The following is a 12,618-nucleotide window of genomic DNA, read 5'->3' as shown; positions in this document are numbered from 1 at the left end:
GTGATGTGACTGCTGACCTCATCAGCTGATTGTGGGCTGTTACACTTTGCCTGAAAAACGTGTTGTTTGTTTCGGCATCATGCTTTTCGCCTCAGCTTTCTCTCTATTTGCATGACTCAGACCTTTTTATTTTCAGCAGCAATATGGCTGAAAAAAAACCTCAACCCATTGTTCCATCCTGTGCTCTTGTTGACCTCGTCTTCCGTTACCATTTTACATTTTAACAAATAAAAACCACAATCCCTTTTGCTCTTTTTCTTCCTAGCGATGATCCACCAGGCGAGCCGGATGTGGAGGCCCCGGCCAAACCGCCCCTCTCCGACGATGAGGATGAAATCGAGGAGGACCACCTTGATGAAGCTCACTATGATTCCTTGGAGAAGACTTCCAGTCCTCCAGGGGACTTCTGAGCTTTCTTTCAATGTAAACCAGCTGTAGGTGGATCACTGGTGCACAATTTTACCCTCAACCCTAAACTGGAAGGCTCTGATTTACCCTCGGTATTACAATAATGCTACAAAATGAAAAGAATGAAATATAATCAGCAGATAAAGTGCACTACAACATGTCACGGCAACAGTAATCTCTGTAATCGCCCGGAGAAAATGTAAATAAATACTAGGATTGACTTTATATTTAACCACGTAGCAAGGAAGCCACATTCAAAAGTTACAAAAATGAAAGATGAGGTTTTCCTGTTGATTGGTGACTTTGGTAAAGTGGCATTTTAGATGAGCAGCAGTGGAGCTGATTCACTTTTGTAAAGGTTTTAAAGCCTACAAGGAGCATGTGGTGTATAAAAAGAAGAATGAGAGCAGATGTTTACTCGTGTGGCTCATGTGGTTCATTTTAAAGTCAGAATTGTTGCCTCTTGTATCGTATCGTTACCCAAAGACTAAAGCCTAGCTCCATGTAGACTCACAGGATCATTAGCCGGTCATTTAAAATGCAGCTCCTCCCCTCTTGCCTTGTCAATGAAAGGGCTTTAAAATTGCTAAGCTTTACACCATGCTGGGGGACTCACCTTTGAGCCTCACCTCTCAATACTGCCTTTTCACCTGGCAAGAGCACCTCATGCTTGTCAAACAGTCCAGTGTTTGCACCATAAGAAACGTCTTATTCAGAGACCGATGATCTTAAAGCACGACGGCAGAAAAAAAAGTACTGAAACACATCAGAAAGAAAAATTATATGGAAAAAGATATCTGTAGAATACGTTTGTGCTGATAGCATCACAACTGATAAGCACACTACTCGTGGTACTGTACCTTCAACTAATTCTGTACTCACAGGAAATCTTTTATCTTTCTGCAGTACTAGAGATAAGCAGCCGTGCAGGCGTTTGTACCTACACTTAATAATGAATTTCACTGGTTCTCAGATTCATGTTTGATTGTTATTGTTCGTAGTGAACAAGCACTTTATAAGATCTTCTTAAAGCAACATGTTCAGCTGAGATTTAATTCAGTAACACAATCAACAGGAGAAACTTTGTAATTGCATGTTGTTTATCTAGTTTAAGGTAATCGTTGACAGGCAAACAGGGTCACGCTAACGTAGGTTGTGTTGGTTGCACTGAGGTCATTAAGATGTGCTCGTTTCGGTGTCTGTGGTTTACTTGTTTAAGAATTTAAAATACATTTAAATCTTAGATTTAAGTGGGGGTGTAATAATAACTTGATAAAGTACTGAAAACTACATTTAGAAAAATCACACCATCCCTCTGCTTTTCCCACTTATTGAGTTATTGATTATTTTTCATTAGCATGAACAATTATTTGATTGCAGTAAGTGTCATGGTTCTTACTGATAATAATGATATTCTAGGGTCCAGTGTGGGTACCTGCTCAGGTTAGGTTTGGTTTACCTTCATGTTGGAATAGCAAACTGGAAAACAGGTTTGAACTACTTAACTGCTGGATATATATCTAGGGGGAAGGACCCACATCAGGAATTATGCAAAATTTCAGGTCTCAACTTTTTTGAAAATTATTATTCAGAAAATTATTCCAGGATGTGAAAGTTGTTTTTAAAATTTTTGTCCTCGCATCTTTCAAGCATGTGTTTCTCAAAATTATATCCAAAATTTGTGAAAGGCTCATTTTCAAAATAGGACATTTTGAAAGTTTCATATTTATCTGAGTATTTTAATATATCTTAATGGAATTTTAAAATATCTCCATAAATATAAAAAATTACCTCTTTAAAAATATTTCAGTGGATGAGGGTCATTCACTGAAATATCTTTTAAAGAAAACCAATAACACAAGAGACCTGAAATTTTAATTCCTATTAATAAGTGATGAACTGACATAAAAATACTTTTTTTTTCTTAGCCTTCAGAGAACCAGATTTCTTTTAAGTTGTTGATGAATTTCATCAGTAAATTTTAGTTAACAGGACTATGAGGTGAATTCCTATTCACAATAATAAAAATTAAGACTTTGAGATTTGACAAGAAACAAATTTGAATGTAACTGGTTTTAAACCCGATTTAAGCAACAATTGCAAGTCTGATTTATTTGTTTTTATACTTTTCATATTAGCAGAGCAGAATTAGCCTCAGTACTTTCCGCCCTTATTAAAGCACCCGTACCTCCAATGTAGTGAACGACGGAGCTTGTTATTACACATGGATGTAATCCATGTGTAATAACACATCGAAACTATCATGCACCTTATTGTATGTGCATGCAAAACATGTATCCACCACTAGATGGCAATAAAACTCGACTTCCTCACCTGGATTTAGACGGTTAGAAAGGAAAAAGAGATTTTCTTTAAGGCTATTTTTAAAGTTTCTAGAATTTTTCACACATATTTTCCCCAAAGTCAGCTGGTATTCAGCTGTATATGTCTGAGGATATTTCCAAAAAACTCCATTGTTTTATATTAATTATGAGGAAAAATCAAATTCTGGATTCTGCAGAGATCATGCTAGTACCTTCTCATTATATCAGAGTACTTGTGTAGTACAGAGGTACATATATATCCATAATGATTCACCTGCATTGGGTGATTCAGTTATTCACTCTGTTTTGTGCTCTGACCTGCTATGATAATCATTTTTAATTGTCTTTCTAAGGAAACTGTTCTTAATTATTGAGATCAATTCATGAAAAACTTCACTTCACTTCAACTATATGCTTTATTGTTCTTATAATATATTTGATAGTTAAAATTATCAAGTCTTCATACACTTATAGTGCTGTCTTCAGTTTCCCTATAGTTAATACAAAATTACACGGGATGTTTTGGAAATATCTGCATTATTTATTATTAGATGATCCCACATGTCCCAGCTCATTTTACAGTTATGTTTCAGGGGGAGATATAAGAAATTAGCTGAAAACTATGTGACTCAGAAATATGGAAACCAATAAAACCTACGTTAATGTAACATAAGGAGTACTGTACTGGCAGTCTACACTATAATGATGTGAGTTGATGGTAAACAAATTGTTTGTTTTTTAGTTTAATTCTGACAATAAAGAATCAAGTATTTAACAATATTGTGCAGTGTTTTTTTTTATCTGTTATAATGCTCAAAAATTTAACCCTGAGAAACTTTAAAATTGATCTGTTACACTTTTCCTCATTAATTTTAAAGGTGGTCAAAGTTTTAGCACAGAATAAGATAAATAAGGATAGCTGTAAACACACAAAGCTCGACTGGTACTCTTCAGCAATAAAAACATGGAGCTGGAACTGAGCATAACAGGCTCCCTTTAACATGCTGTCCTCAGTGAGTTGCATGACACAGAGTGTAAAGATGATGAGAATGTACCATGCATCGACTTCACCCTTCCACCTGACAACAACAGCATCGTTTCTCTGGATATTCTGCTGGGATATCCTGAGTCATCCTGCATGCAGGCGACATGCTACACCTGATAAATCCCATTTTTATTCCTGGCACATTATCTCAGATGGGTTGTAACCTTTTGGTTACACAGAGTCATCTGATGCCATTATGATTCACTTAGAAGAAAACACAGTTTGAAGAACAATAGTGCTGGTAGAGTAAAACCTTTAAAACTTAAACGATAGAGGTTGAGAGATTAAAACTTTACTACTTTTTATTTGATGTCCTAAAGCAGGAGTGTCGAACTCCAGGCCTTGAGGGCTGGTGTCCTGCAGGCTTTAGATCTCACCCTGGGTCAACACACCTGAATCACATGATTAGTTCATTACCAGGTTTCTGGAGAACTTCAAGACATGTTGAGGATGTAATTTAGCCATTTAAATCAGCTGTTTTGGATCAAGGACACACCTAAAACCTGCAGGACACCGGCCCTCGAGGCCTGGATTTTGACACCTGTGTCCTAAAGGAATCCACTTGTTTGAAATATAAAATTCTTTATGGAAAAACACAGAGTTTAGTTTCAGATCGTCTTCCTGTGAGTTTAAGGACAAATGGAAATGGGTGTTGGATTTGACACTCACCAAGAAGTTTCTTCATATATTGGCTTGCCTTCGTGACCCTTCTACCTGATCCTCTGCCTTTCTTCTAACCCAGCTTATATTGAATTTTTACTTACTGTAAAAAATTGCCCAAATTGAAGTCCTGTAAGAGAACTATAATGCTAAAATGTTTTGAAAAAATAACATCGATTATCTGAAAAGTTTGTTTGGGTAAAATACAATGTTTCCTGTGCCCGAGGAAGTTCACAAGCAACCTGAAAACATATCAATCTTCTGTATTTTTACATTCCTGTTAAGTTGATATAATATGCGGTACGTTTATACTATAGAAGACTTTACACACCATGTGACTGGAATTTGGTGGCTTAATAGGTTTTGAGTGCAAAAATGGTTCCCATTGCACCTTTTAACACAGACAACGAAGATGAGAGACTGTTTTGTTTTATACATGGATTTAAAAATGAAGTTTTAAAAACTTATATTTAATATCAGAGTTCTTCAGTATTTGTTGGTTGTCCAAAATGAATCTAAGGACTCTTTAAATTTTACATCTGAACTCTTTAACAACTCTGTAAGATTTTAGAGTCTACATGTGTAAATAAATTAATTGATTTAAAAACACGTAAAAAAATGGCCAATATATTTAACATGTGTAAACCAGATTTTATTTGTAATTGATAGAAGGTACAGAAAGTAACGATGTGACCAGGTCATTGTTGGGGCACACATTATGACAGTATCTCAACCAAAGCTTCTCCCGCACGTTTGCGCCTTTGGTTCAAGGCCAGTGAGCTTCCTGTCTGTCCTCACAATGGGGTGAAAACATACACAGCATCTCTTTGGCAACAATAAACATAAGAGATTTTTTAAACCTTCCCTCCCTCACAGATACAGTACAGCAATACTCTAAAAAGTATTTTTGTTGAGATACAAAAATATTACGGACAGCCATCTAGATGTTTCTATGCTAAACTGTTACAGAATATTAAAGCCTTGTAAGGCAAACAAACATTTAAGACACTACATGTTGATCACCGAGCATCTTTCAAAGGTGGAATCAAACTTTTCCATCCAGCAAACACACCAACCCATCAGTCTTTCTCACAGTTTTACAAACAGAGCAAAGCATGACAGCATTTTCTTATCATCATGACATCAGCCCTCTGTGGCCTTTCAACAAGCTGATCAGACCAGTTAGGCTTATTATAAATTAGAGTCTCACTTAACAACAATGAGGCTCAAAGGGATTCGTTTTGTGTGATAATGATTTTGAACAGTCTTTTCCTGTTAGTCTGAAAAAAGTCCAACAGTTCAACTTCTAATCCTAGAATTATTGTACAAATCTGCTCCAAACAAGTTGTTCCAAACATAACATGATGGGTAAATGGTCAGAAACAGAGAAATACTGGATCTATAATGTGCTGATTTACAAACACAAAAATCACATTTGTTCAGACAAACCTCAGTGCAGACAAAAACCGGACAGTATTTAAATGTTGTTGGGTAACTTGAGATGTTAGCGTGCAGGGATGGGCAATATGATGGTACACACCAATGAAAAAATGTTTCTACCGCGGTATCTGTTACTGCTTTTCCACCAATGTGGCATTCCTGGCAGTTCTGCCTTGGAGTCTTTTGAGAACCATTGTGACAGGTTTGACAGCGTTGTGGTTTTTCCACTCTACCATGCCTTTCTTTGGAGACAGATATTTATTTGGAGGGTATGCCTTCAGTACCTCCGTAGGCTGCACTACATCTTCTCGCATGTCAGTGAGTATTACTGCTCTCTAGCTATGTTGGATTAACAGTATCTTTGCATCAATGTGATGAAGTGCCTTGATTTGTCAGGCATCTGCTGGTTAACCAAAACAGACATTTTGTCTATATTTTTGAGCTGAAGATCCAGTACACGCACATCATGATAAAATATTACATTATATTGCCCACCCCTACTGGCTTACATCACTGTTAGGTTCAGTCGATGTCAGTTTTAATGACCTGTGTACCTGCCTTACAAATAAAAACACTTTCCTTTTGTTTCTTAGCCGTAAATTCTTGTAAATGTGAAACCATGCATTGCTATATTATAAGAAACTTTCATAAGACTTCAGCCTGAAATGACCTCTGTACTTCTTCCCATTATAGTCACAATGTTGTGTCTGATGCTTACAGTAAAGAGGAGTTGGCTGCGATTGTGGTGCTGGCGCCCAGTTTGGTAAATTGAGTGATGTTTGTGTAAAACAGTACAGTCGCGGTCCTGATGTGACAATGAAAAAAGTCACAAATAATTATTAGGTTGTCAAGGTTGCTCAGCTGTTTCCTCAAAAAACAGAAAACATCCTGTAAGCAGACAGCCATTAGGATCCCCTGCGCTTCCATCTTTCACACGAGCACGTCTCTGAATGATCCCAAATACTGACATTATATTACTTGCGATACTTTAAAGATTCTTTTTGATATTCATTATTAATACAGGTAAAACCATTTCCTAAAAAGTATAAAGTCTGCGGAGCTGTACAGTCTTGTTCAAAGTGCTGATCCTTTGTTGAAAAGTCAGAAAGTTGACATTGTGTCTTTTACTCAGCAACAGTTTAGCAGTCCTCTTTCTTTAAAGTCCAGGTGGCTCCACACTCTTATGAATGCTCCCCATGACGAATTAGAAAGTGAAAGATGTGGCAAATGTAACGCTTTTCAAAGGTCTGTCCTTCCACATTGTTTCTTTAATCCCAAAAAAATATGTAGATTCAACATACAAGTTCCCCCTGGTTCCTTAAACTCATCATACATACCGTATATATTAATATTCTTGAAATATTATATATTAACAATTCTCTTTTCAGTATTCTAAACAGCTTAGGCCAGACCTACATGGTGGTGAGACGGACCTTTCAAAAGTGTCCACAGGCGGTGAGAGGCACTGTCTTGTGTTTCTAAAACCTGACGTTAAAAATGAAATCAGTAGTCATGCTAGTAGACCGAGTTGTTGTCACAAAGAGGCAGTAAATATCCACAGCTTCTTATTCTTTGTCTCCATCTTCACTGCTTCCTGCAGAAACACAATGAGACAGAAAGGATTAATGTACATCACCCATTTTTACAGGCCACTGGGCATCTTTATCCCCAAAACATTGGCACATATCAAAGACATTTGGCAAGAGTGTATTTTCTCATTATTATGGCAATTCAGCTTTTGGCAATATGCTGCAGCCAACAATTGCATCTTTAATGGGCCAGGTTCCCAGACTGGGTTTAAGTCTAACACAGCAGAAAGATGCATTTTAGTTTTATTCTTTATTTGTCAGCGATCATGCACAAAAACTGTGATCTCATAAGATGCAGCTACTAGCCAGTTTCCATCTGACATCTCTGGGAAGAAAAAAATACAGAGTGTAAAACCTTCATATCAACACGTTTACTGCAACGTTTTCATAAAACCTATTGAAATAAAGCTGAAAGTCCACATGATGATTGATTTTAAAATTCGCTGTGATAGTTTACAGAGGCAAAATTAGATATGTATATCCATTGTTAAAAATATGAGTTTCTCGTGAGTTTGCAGAAGTGACCTACCTCCTGCAGATTCCATATCAGAGTCTGAGATGTGAGTGATGGAGAACCGGGAAACGCTGGAGGGAGAGACGGTAAAGCGGGAATACTGCACGGCTGGTTTAGTGTCTGGGGTTGTGGTGATGGAACGGGGTGGAGGGGATTCAGATGCGGCTGAGGATGTTGGCAGTGGGAGTAGGGGGAAGTCATCTTCCCACTCAAAACCCGCACCTGAGTGAAAACAGCAAAGGGGAGGAAGTAATAGTTTGATATCTTAACATGAGAAAGTCTTCAGTGTGCTAATACATTGTGTGTAATCATATTCACATTTGCACATTTGAAAGTAAAAGAATAATACATACTCTCCTCCGAAATGTTCCCGTCTGAAGAGTCATCTGAGGCATTAACCCTTTCTTGGGGTTTGGTTCGAGAACCTTCTGCTCCTAAAGGAAAGCCATGCTCGGCGAGCTCTTTAGTTGGGCTTTCCTAGCAGTTGTGATATTAAAAGAGTCAGTGAGTGGACCAGAATAAACATTATTGATGTGCCATTAATAGAGCCAATATTAAGGCTAATCTTCCCTCTTTGACACTCACCTGGTCAAACAGATACACGGTAACATCGTCAAAAAAAGACACTGTTTTCTTCTTGTGTTCGAGCTCCTCCTCCAGGTTCTCCTCAGTGAGCAATGCTGGCATCTTGAGCAGGCTTCGCAGTTTATGGGCCTCGCTGTTGTCGCTCACCACAATAGGCACTGGGTGGCACTCTTCCTCACTCTCTTCCCCTCCGCTCTGTTCCTGCATATTGTAGCTTTGCAGCTCCTCGTCCGACTCGTCGCTGTCATCGGTATCGCCGTCCTCCTCGTCGGCCTCCTCCCCGTCGGCCGGAGATGCTCTGCCCTCTGTTGCACGGAGCGGAGGCGGTGGGGTGGATGGAGGTGGAGGGGAGGAAGAGGAAAATCGTCTGGTGTTTGAGGTTTGTTGCAAAGCTACCTCATCTTTGGGTAAGGTGTGTTTCATTTCACTGGATATGCCTGATGGCCGATTCTGAACCATCTCGGTTGCTGCCTCCTCTGAAGTTTCTGAAGTTTGAGCAGAGTCTTTTATGTCATCTGCTTCCTCCTTATCTAAATTTACGTTGGTGGCACAATCTCCATTCAGGGCACCAAGAGCTTCTTCCATGGCCCCCACCACCTCAGCTGCCCAGTCTCCCAAGGATGAGCTCTCTTCCTGTGATGGCCATTCATCCAGTCCTCCCTCAGTATCAGAAGGCTCTGGAGGAAGTCCTAAAGTCTCATCTTCGCAACAGTCCTCTGTCAAGTACTCCTCAATCTCTGGTGCAGGAGAGAATTCTGTTGTGTCTGTTACTGTTTGTTTCGTTTCAAGTTTTATGTCCTTGTTCACTACAACATCCTTTAGTTCTTCCTCTCTATCATTTTTCCTTTTTGCAGCTTTCTTTTCCTGCATGTTTGGTTCTTTTGCAATGTTTTGCTCATCTGTTTTCCCCATCTGGAGTTCCTCTCCCTCATGCCGAGTCTGCTTTTCATTCTCATAGTCTGAAAAGTAGGCAGAGTCTCTGTATGGCGTCTTATCGCTCAAGGGTAACAGAATTTGGTCATCTGCCTGTGATGCTTCTAGTGCCAAATCTTCACCCATCGATGACTCACCCTCTGTGGGCACCACTTTAGGTTCAATTCCCTCTTCCTCCAGGACTTCTTCCTCCTCCAGGCTGGCATCAAGAGCAGGTTTTCCTAAAGGTTGTTCACGAGGTTCATGAGGTTCTTTGGGAACAAACTCGGGGCTCTCATTATTTTCGGTGTCATAGCCGCTGTCCATAGCTTTAGGTGAGCTGGAAGGGTGGGATGACGCAGGGCTGGAGCCTTCACAAGACCCAGCTGCAGACGGCAGATCCATGGAATCCATGGAATCGGGTGTTCCTACCTGCTTTTGTAGCAACTTGAAGGCGGGAGAAGCATTCAGCTCACTGGACTCATCAGCGAAGATGCCTGAAGTAACATCAGTTATATCGTCTGTGATGTCTTCCTCTTCGTCATCGTCACTGCAGTCGAGTATGTCAGCAAGGCTTACATTGGAATCTTCACGGTCAACACCACTGTCACTGGTGTGACTCATCTCTGACTGTGGATCTGTCACCGCCACCATCACATGCGTGTTATCATCAGGAGGTGGAGTGGCTTGAGTGGCTTTTGTCATTGTTAGAGTCACCTCTTCTTTTCTAGGCTCTGGCAGTTTCTGTATGATTTCCTTAATAACGTCCTCCCTCTTCTCTTTAGCTTGGACATCATCAGTTGTAAGATCGACATACTGTTCTCCACAGTCCACAGATTTGGCCACGATGGGACCTCCTGGAGCTGGTGATAAATTGATCATCTCTTCATTGCTTGGCATGTCAATGACTTTATCTCTGTAGTTAGTGTGACTGTAGAGCTGACAAAAGCTTGTGTTTCGAACAAGCAAGCCAGTGAGTGGGTCAACAAAGTGCGAGTGGCAGCACTCTCCAGATGTTGGCACCTGAGTCTCACCTTCATGGCACATGTAAATGTAGGCATTGCAGTTTTCCGAGGGCACCATAGCATGATGTTTACTCAAACTAAGGCAGGCACTATTATCTTTGACCTGGTGTGGCTCAAGATAATCGATGGGTTTGGGTAGAGAGTGAAAGGCCAGGCTGTGTCCTTCTGGCCAGGAGTCCTCGATGTCTGTACTCGGCATTGTATAATGGAAATCGGCGTAGGTGTCCTGTCGGCAACTATGGCTTGCCCGTCTCTGGTGACCGGCACTGCTGTGGCGGTGCTTCGAAGGCCAAGTATTGCACGTGTGTCTCTCAACAAATATGTCCTCATCTTCCTCTTCTGAGTCACTGTCTCTGTGTCCGATGAAGAGAGCCCCCTGAGTCTCCATGTTTATACTGACAGAGTTACTGTTGTGTCTTGTGTGGCTGGGCATAGTCTTCCTCAGGGAACCCATCATGTCATAATAACCTCCAGTGACATTCTTTCCTATAATGGACGTCTGACTTGTGTCCAGGTATGTGTCTCTGTAAGCCTGCTGAGATGGACTGTTTATAGAATGGGATATCACTAGTGGGTTCTCCAACTCCCCCAAAGCCTGACGCAGGCTTCTTGAGCCCCAGCTTTCCTGATGATGCTCTCTGGAGAGCTCACCTCCGATCAGATAGTGATCTATTCCCAAAGGTGGTGAGTGGTCAAAATAATAGCCCCCATCTCGATCTTTATAGGACACATAGTGACTAGACTCCCAGGGTCGTAGGGGGCTGTTATCTGACACTTGACCTAAAAGGGGTTCCATTGTCAGGGAGATGGCGGGACTTGAGTCATTAGAGTCATACATGTCAGATTTATGGATGTCAGCTGACCAATAAGGACCCATAGTTTTAGCCTGTGATGGGCAGGCCATGCACTCACCCGAGTCTGCGCTCCCAGTCAGGAAGCTCCCACTGCTGCCCTGGTAGTCTGGGCTGTATGAGACCATGGTGTAGTCTGGATCAATGTTACAGTCTACTGGTTCCTCAATGCGAATGTAGTATTCACTGTTTACTGAGGGGCTATGGGCACTGAGGACAGGAAGTACACCTGGAGCGTGTAGATGTTTAGGTTGATAGTAGGAAGGAGAAACTCCATGGCTCAGGCTTTCCATGGGACAGCCTCCCACAATGCCTCCAGGTGGGTAAAATGCTTCCTGACAATGATGGTTTACCTGACCTAAGGTACTAGACGTGTCTGGGGCTCTGTATGACTGGTCTGCCCTGGCTTGCTCCCACTTGTACTCAAAGTTCAGGCCGTGGCTGGTTTCAGTGACTGTTAGTATGTCATCTCCAGACTCTGAGTGGTAGCCATCACCAGTAGAAAATGGTTCTAAGAGTGGGAAAGATGAGGTGGTTGATGAGGGGTGGTCCCGTGACATCGCTGAGGCACCACGCTGACTGTTGAATCCAGTATTGGGACGCAGGGAGTTCCAGCGTCTCTCAAAGTCCTCTTCGGCCTCGCTGGCCCCCTTGGCACATAGGTAGCTGAGCAGCAAGTGAACTTCCTCTGCGGTTGGCCTCTGATCAGGCTGCAGCCAGCAGAACTGCATCACCTCATACCTGTAGACCCAAAACACAAGGCACAAAGAAAGAAAGAAAAGTTTAATTAAAATTAAATGAAAGTAGGTGGGTGATAATGAAGTAATTAAATATATAAAAAACTCAAATACGTAAAATCAGAAAATAATATTGCAAAATCTAATATGCAACATAATCCAAACCAAAAAATCAATATATACATGTGCCATAACTGAGGCATGGAGCTGCACCAAAGCCCAGTATGGAAGTAAAAAGTTACTGCGATGTTCATTGTGAACTGTGAATCATACAAGGCTACAGCAACAGAGTCCAAGAATAGTGCAACAACAAAAGAATAACAATTGGAAGTTCATTAAACCTCCTCCTGAAAGGGATTTAATTGTGTTGCTTTATGTGTTGTGTTTTGTGGGGCGATCGTGGCTCAAGAGTTGGGAGTTCGCCTTGTAATCGGAAGGTTGCCGGTTCGAGCCCCGGCTTGGACAGTCTCGGTCGTTGTGTCCTGGGCAAGACACTTCACCCGTTGCCTACTGGTGGTGGTCAGAGGG

At 41.0% G+C, this 12,618-nt stretch overlaps 2 protein-coding genes across 8 annotated transcripts in view; one reads left to right on the top strand and one right to left on the bottom strand.

Moving 5' to 3' along the window:
* Positions 1–3,476, top strand: part of baiap2b (BAR/IMD domain containing adaptor protein 2b) — a 77,463-nt gene extending 73,987 nt beyond the window's left edge. For 2 of the 4 annotated variants that reach the window (XM_080872406.1, XM_080872407.1), the window contains one exon: positions 266–3,474. In XM_080872406.1, the coding sequence (XP_080728532.1) occupies positions 266–410 (145 nt within the window). In that variant the 3' untranslated portion in view covers positions 411–3,474. Of the gene's footprint in view, positions 1–265 lie in introns of all 4 variants that reach the window. The other 2 variants (XM_080872409.1, XM_080872408.1) reach the window with 2 other exon arrangements.
* Positions 3,477–5,081: 1,605 nt separating this feature from the next.
* The window catches only part of aatkb (apoptosis-associated tyrosine kinase b), a 70,603-nt gene continuing 63,066 nt past the window's right edge, over positions 5,082–12,618 (bottom strand). For all 4 annotated transcript variants that reach the window (XM_080872401.1, XM_080872402.1, XM_080872403.1 and 1 more), the window contains 4 exons: positions 8,566–12,094; positions 8,334–8,457; positions 7,996–8,202; positions 5,082–7,471 (listed from right to left, as the gene is read on the bottom strand). In XM_080872401.1, the coding sequence (XP_080728527.1) occupies positions 7,443–7,471; positions 7,996–8,202; positions 8,334–8,457; positions 8,566–12,094 (3,889 nt within the window). In that variant the 3' untranslated portion in view covers positions 5,082–7,442. The remainder of the gene's footprint in view (positions 7,472–7,995; positions 8,203–8,333; positions 8,458–8,565; positions 12,095–12,618) is intronic.

The sequence above is a fragment of the Rhamphochromis sp. 'chilingali' genome (assembly GCF_963969265.1).
Source record: "Rhamphochromis sp. 'chilingali' genome assembly, chromosome: 22".
Lineage (NCBI taxonomy): Eukaryota > Metazoa > Chordata > Actinopteri > Cichliformes > Cichlidae > Rhamphochromis > Rhamphochromis sp. 'chilingali'.
The sequence above is the reverse complement of the archived record's forward strand: the minus strand, read 5'-3'. Positions and strand labels throughout refer to the sequence as shown.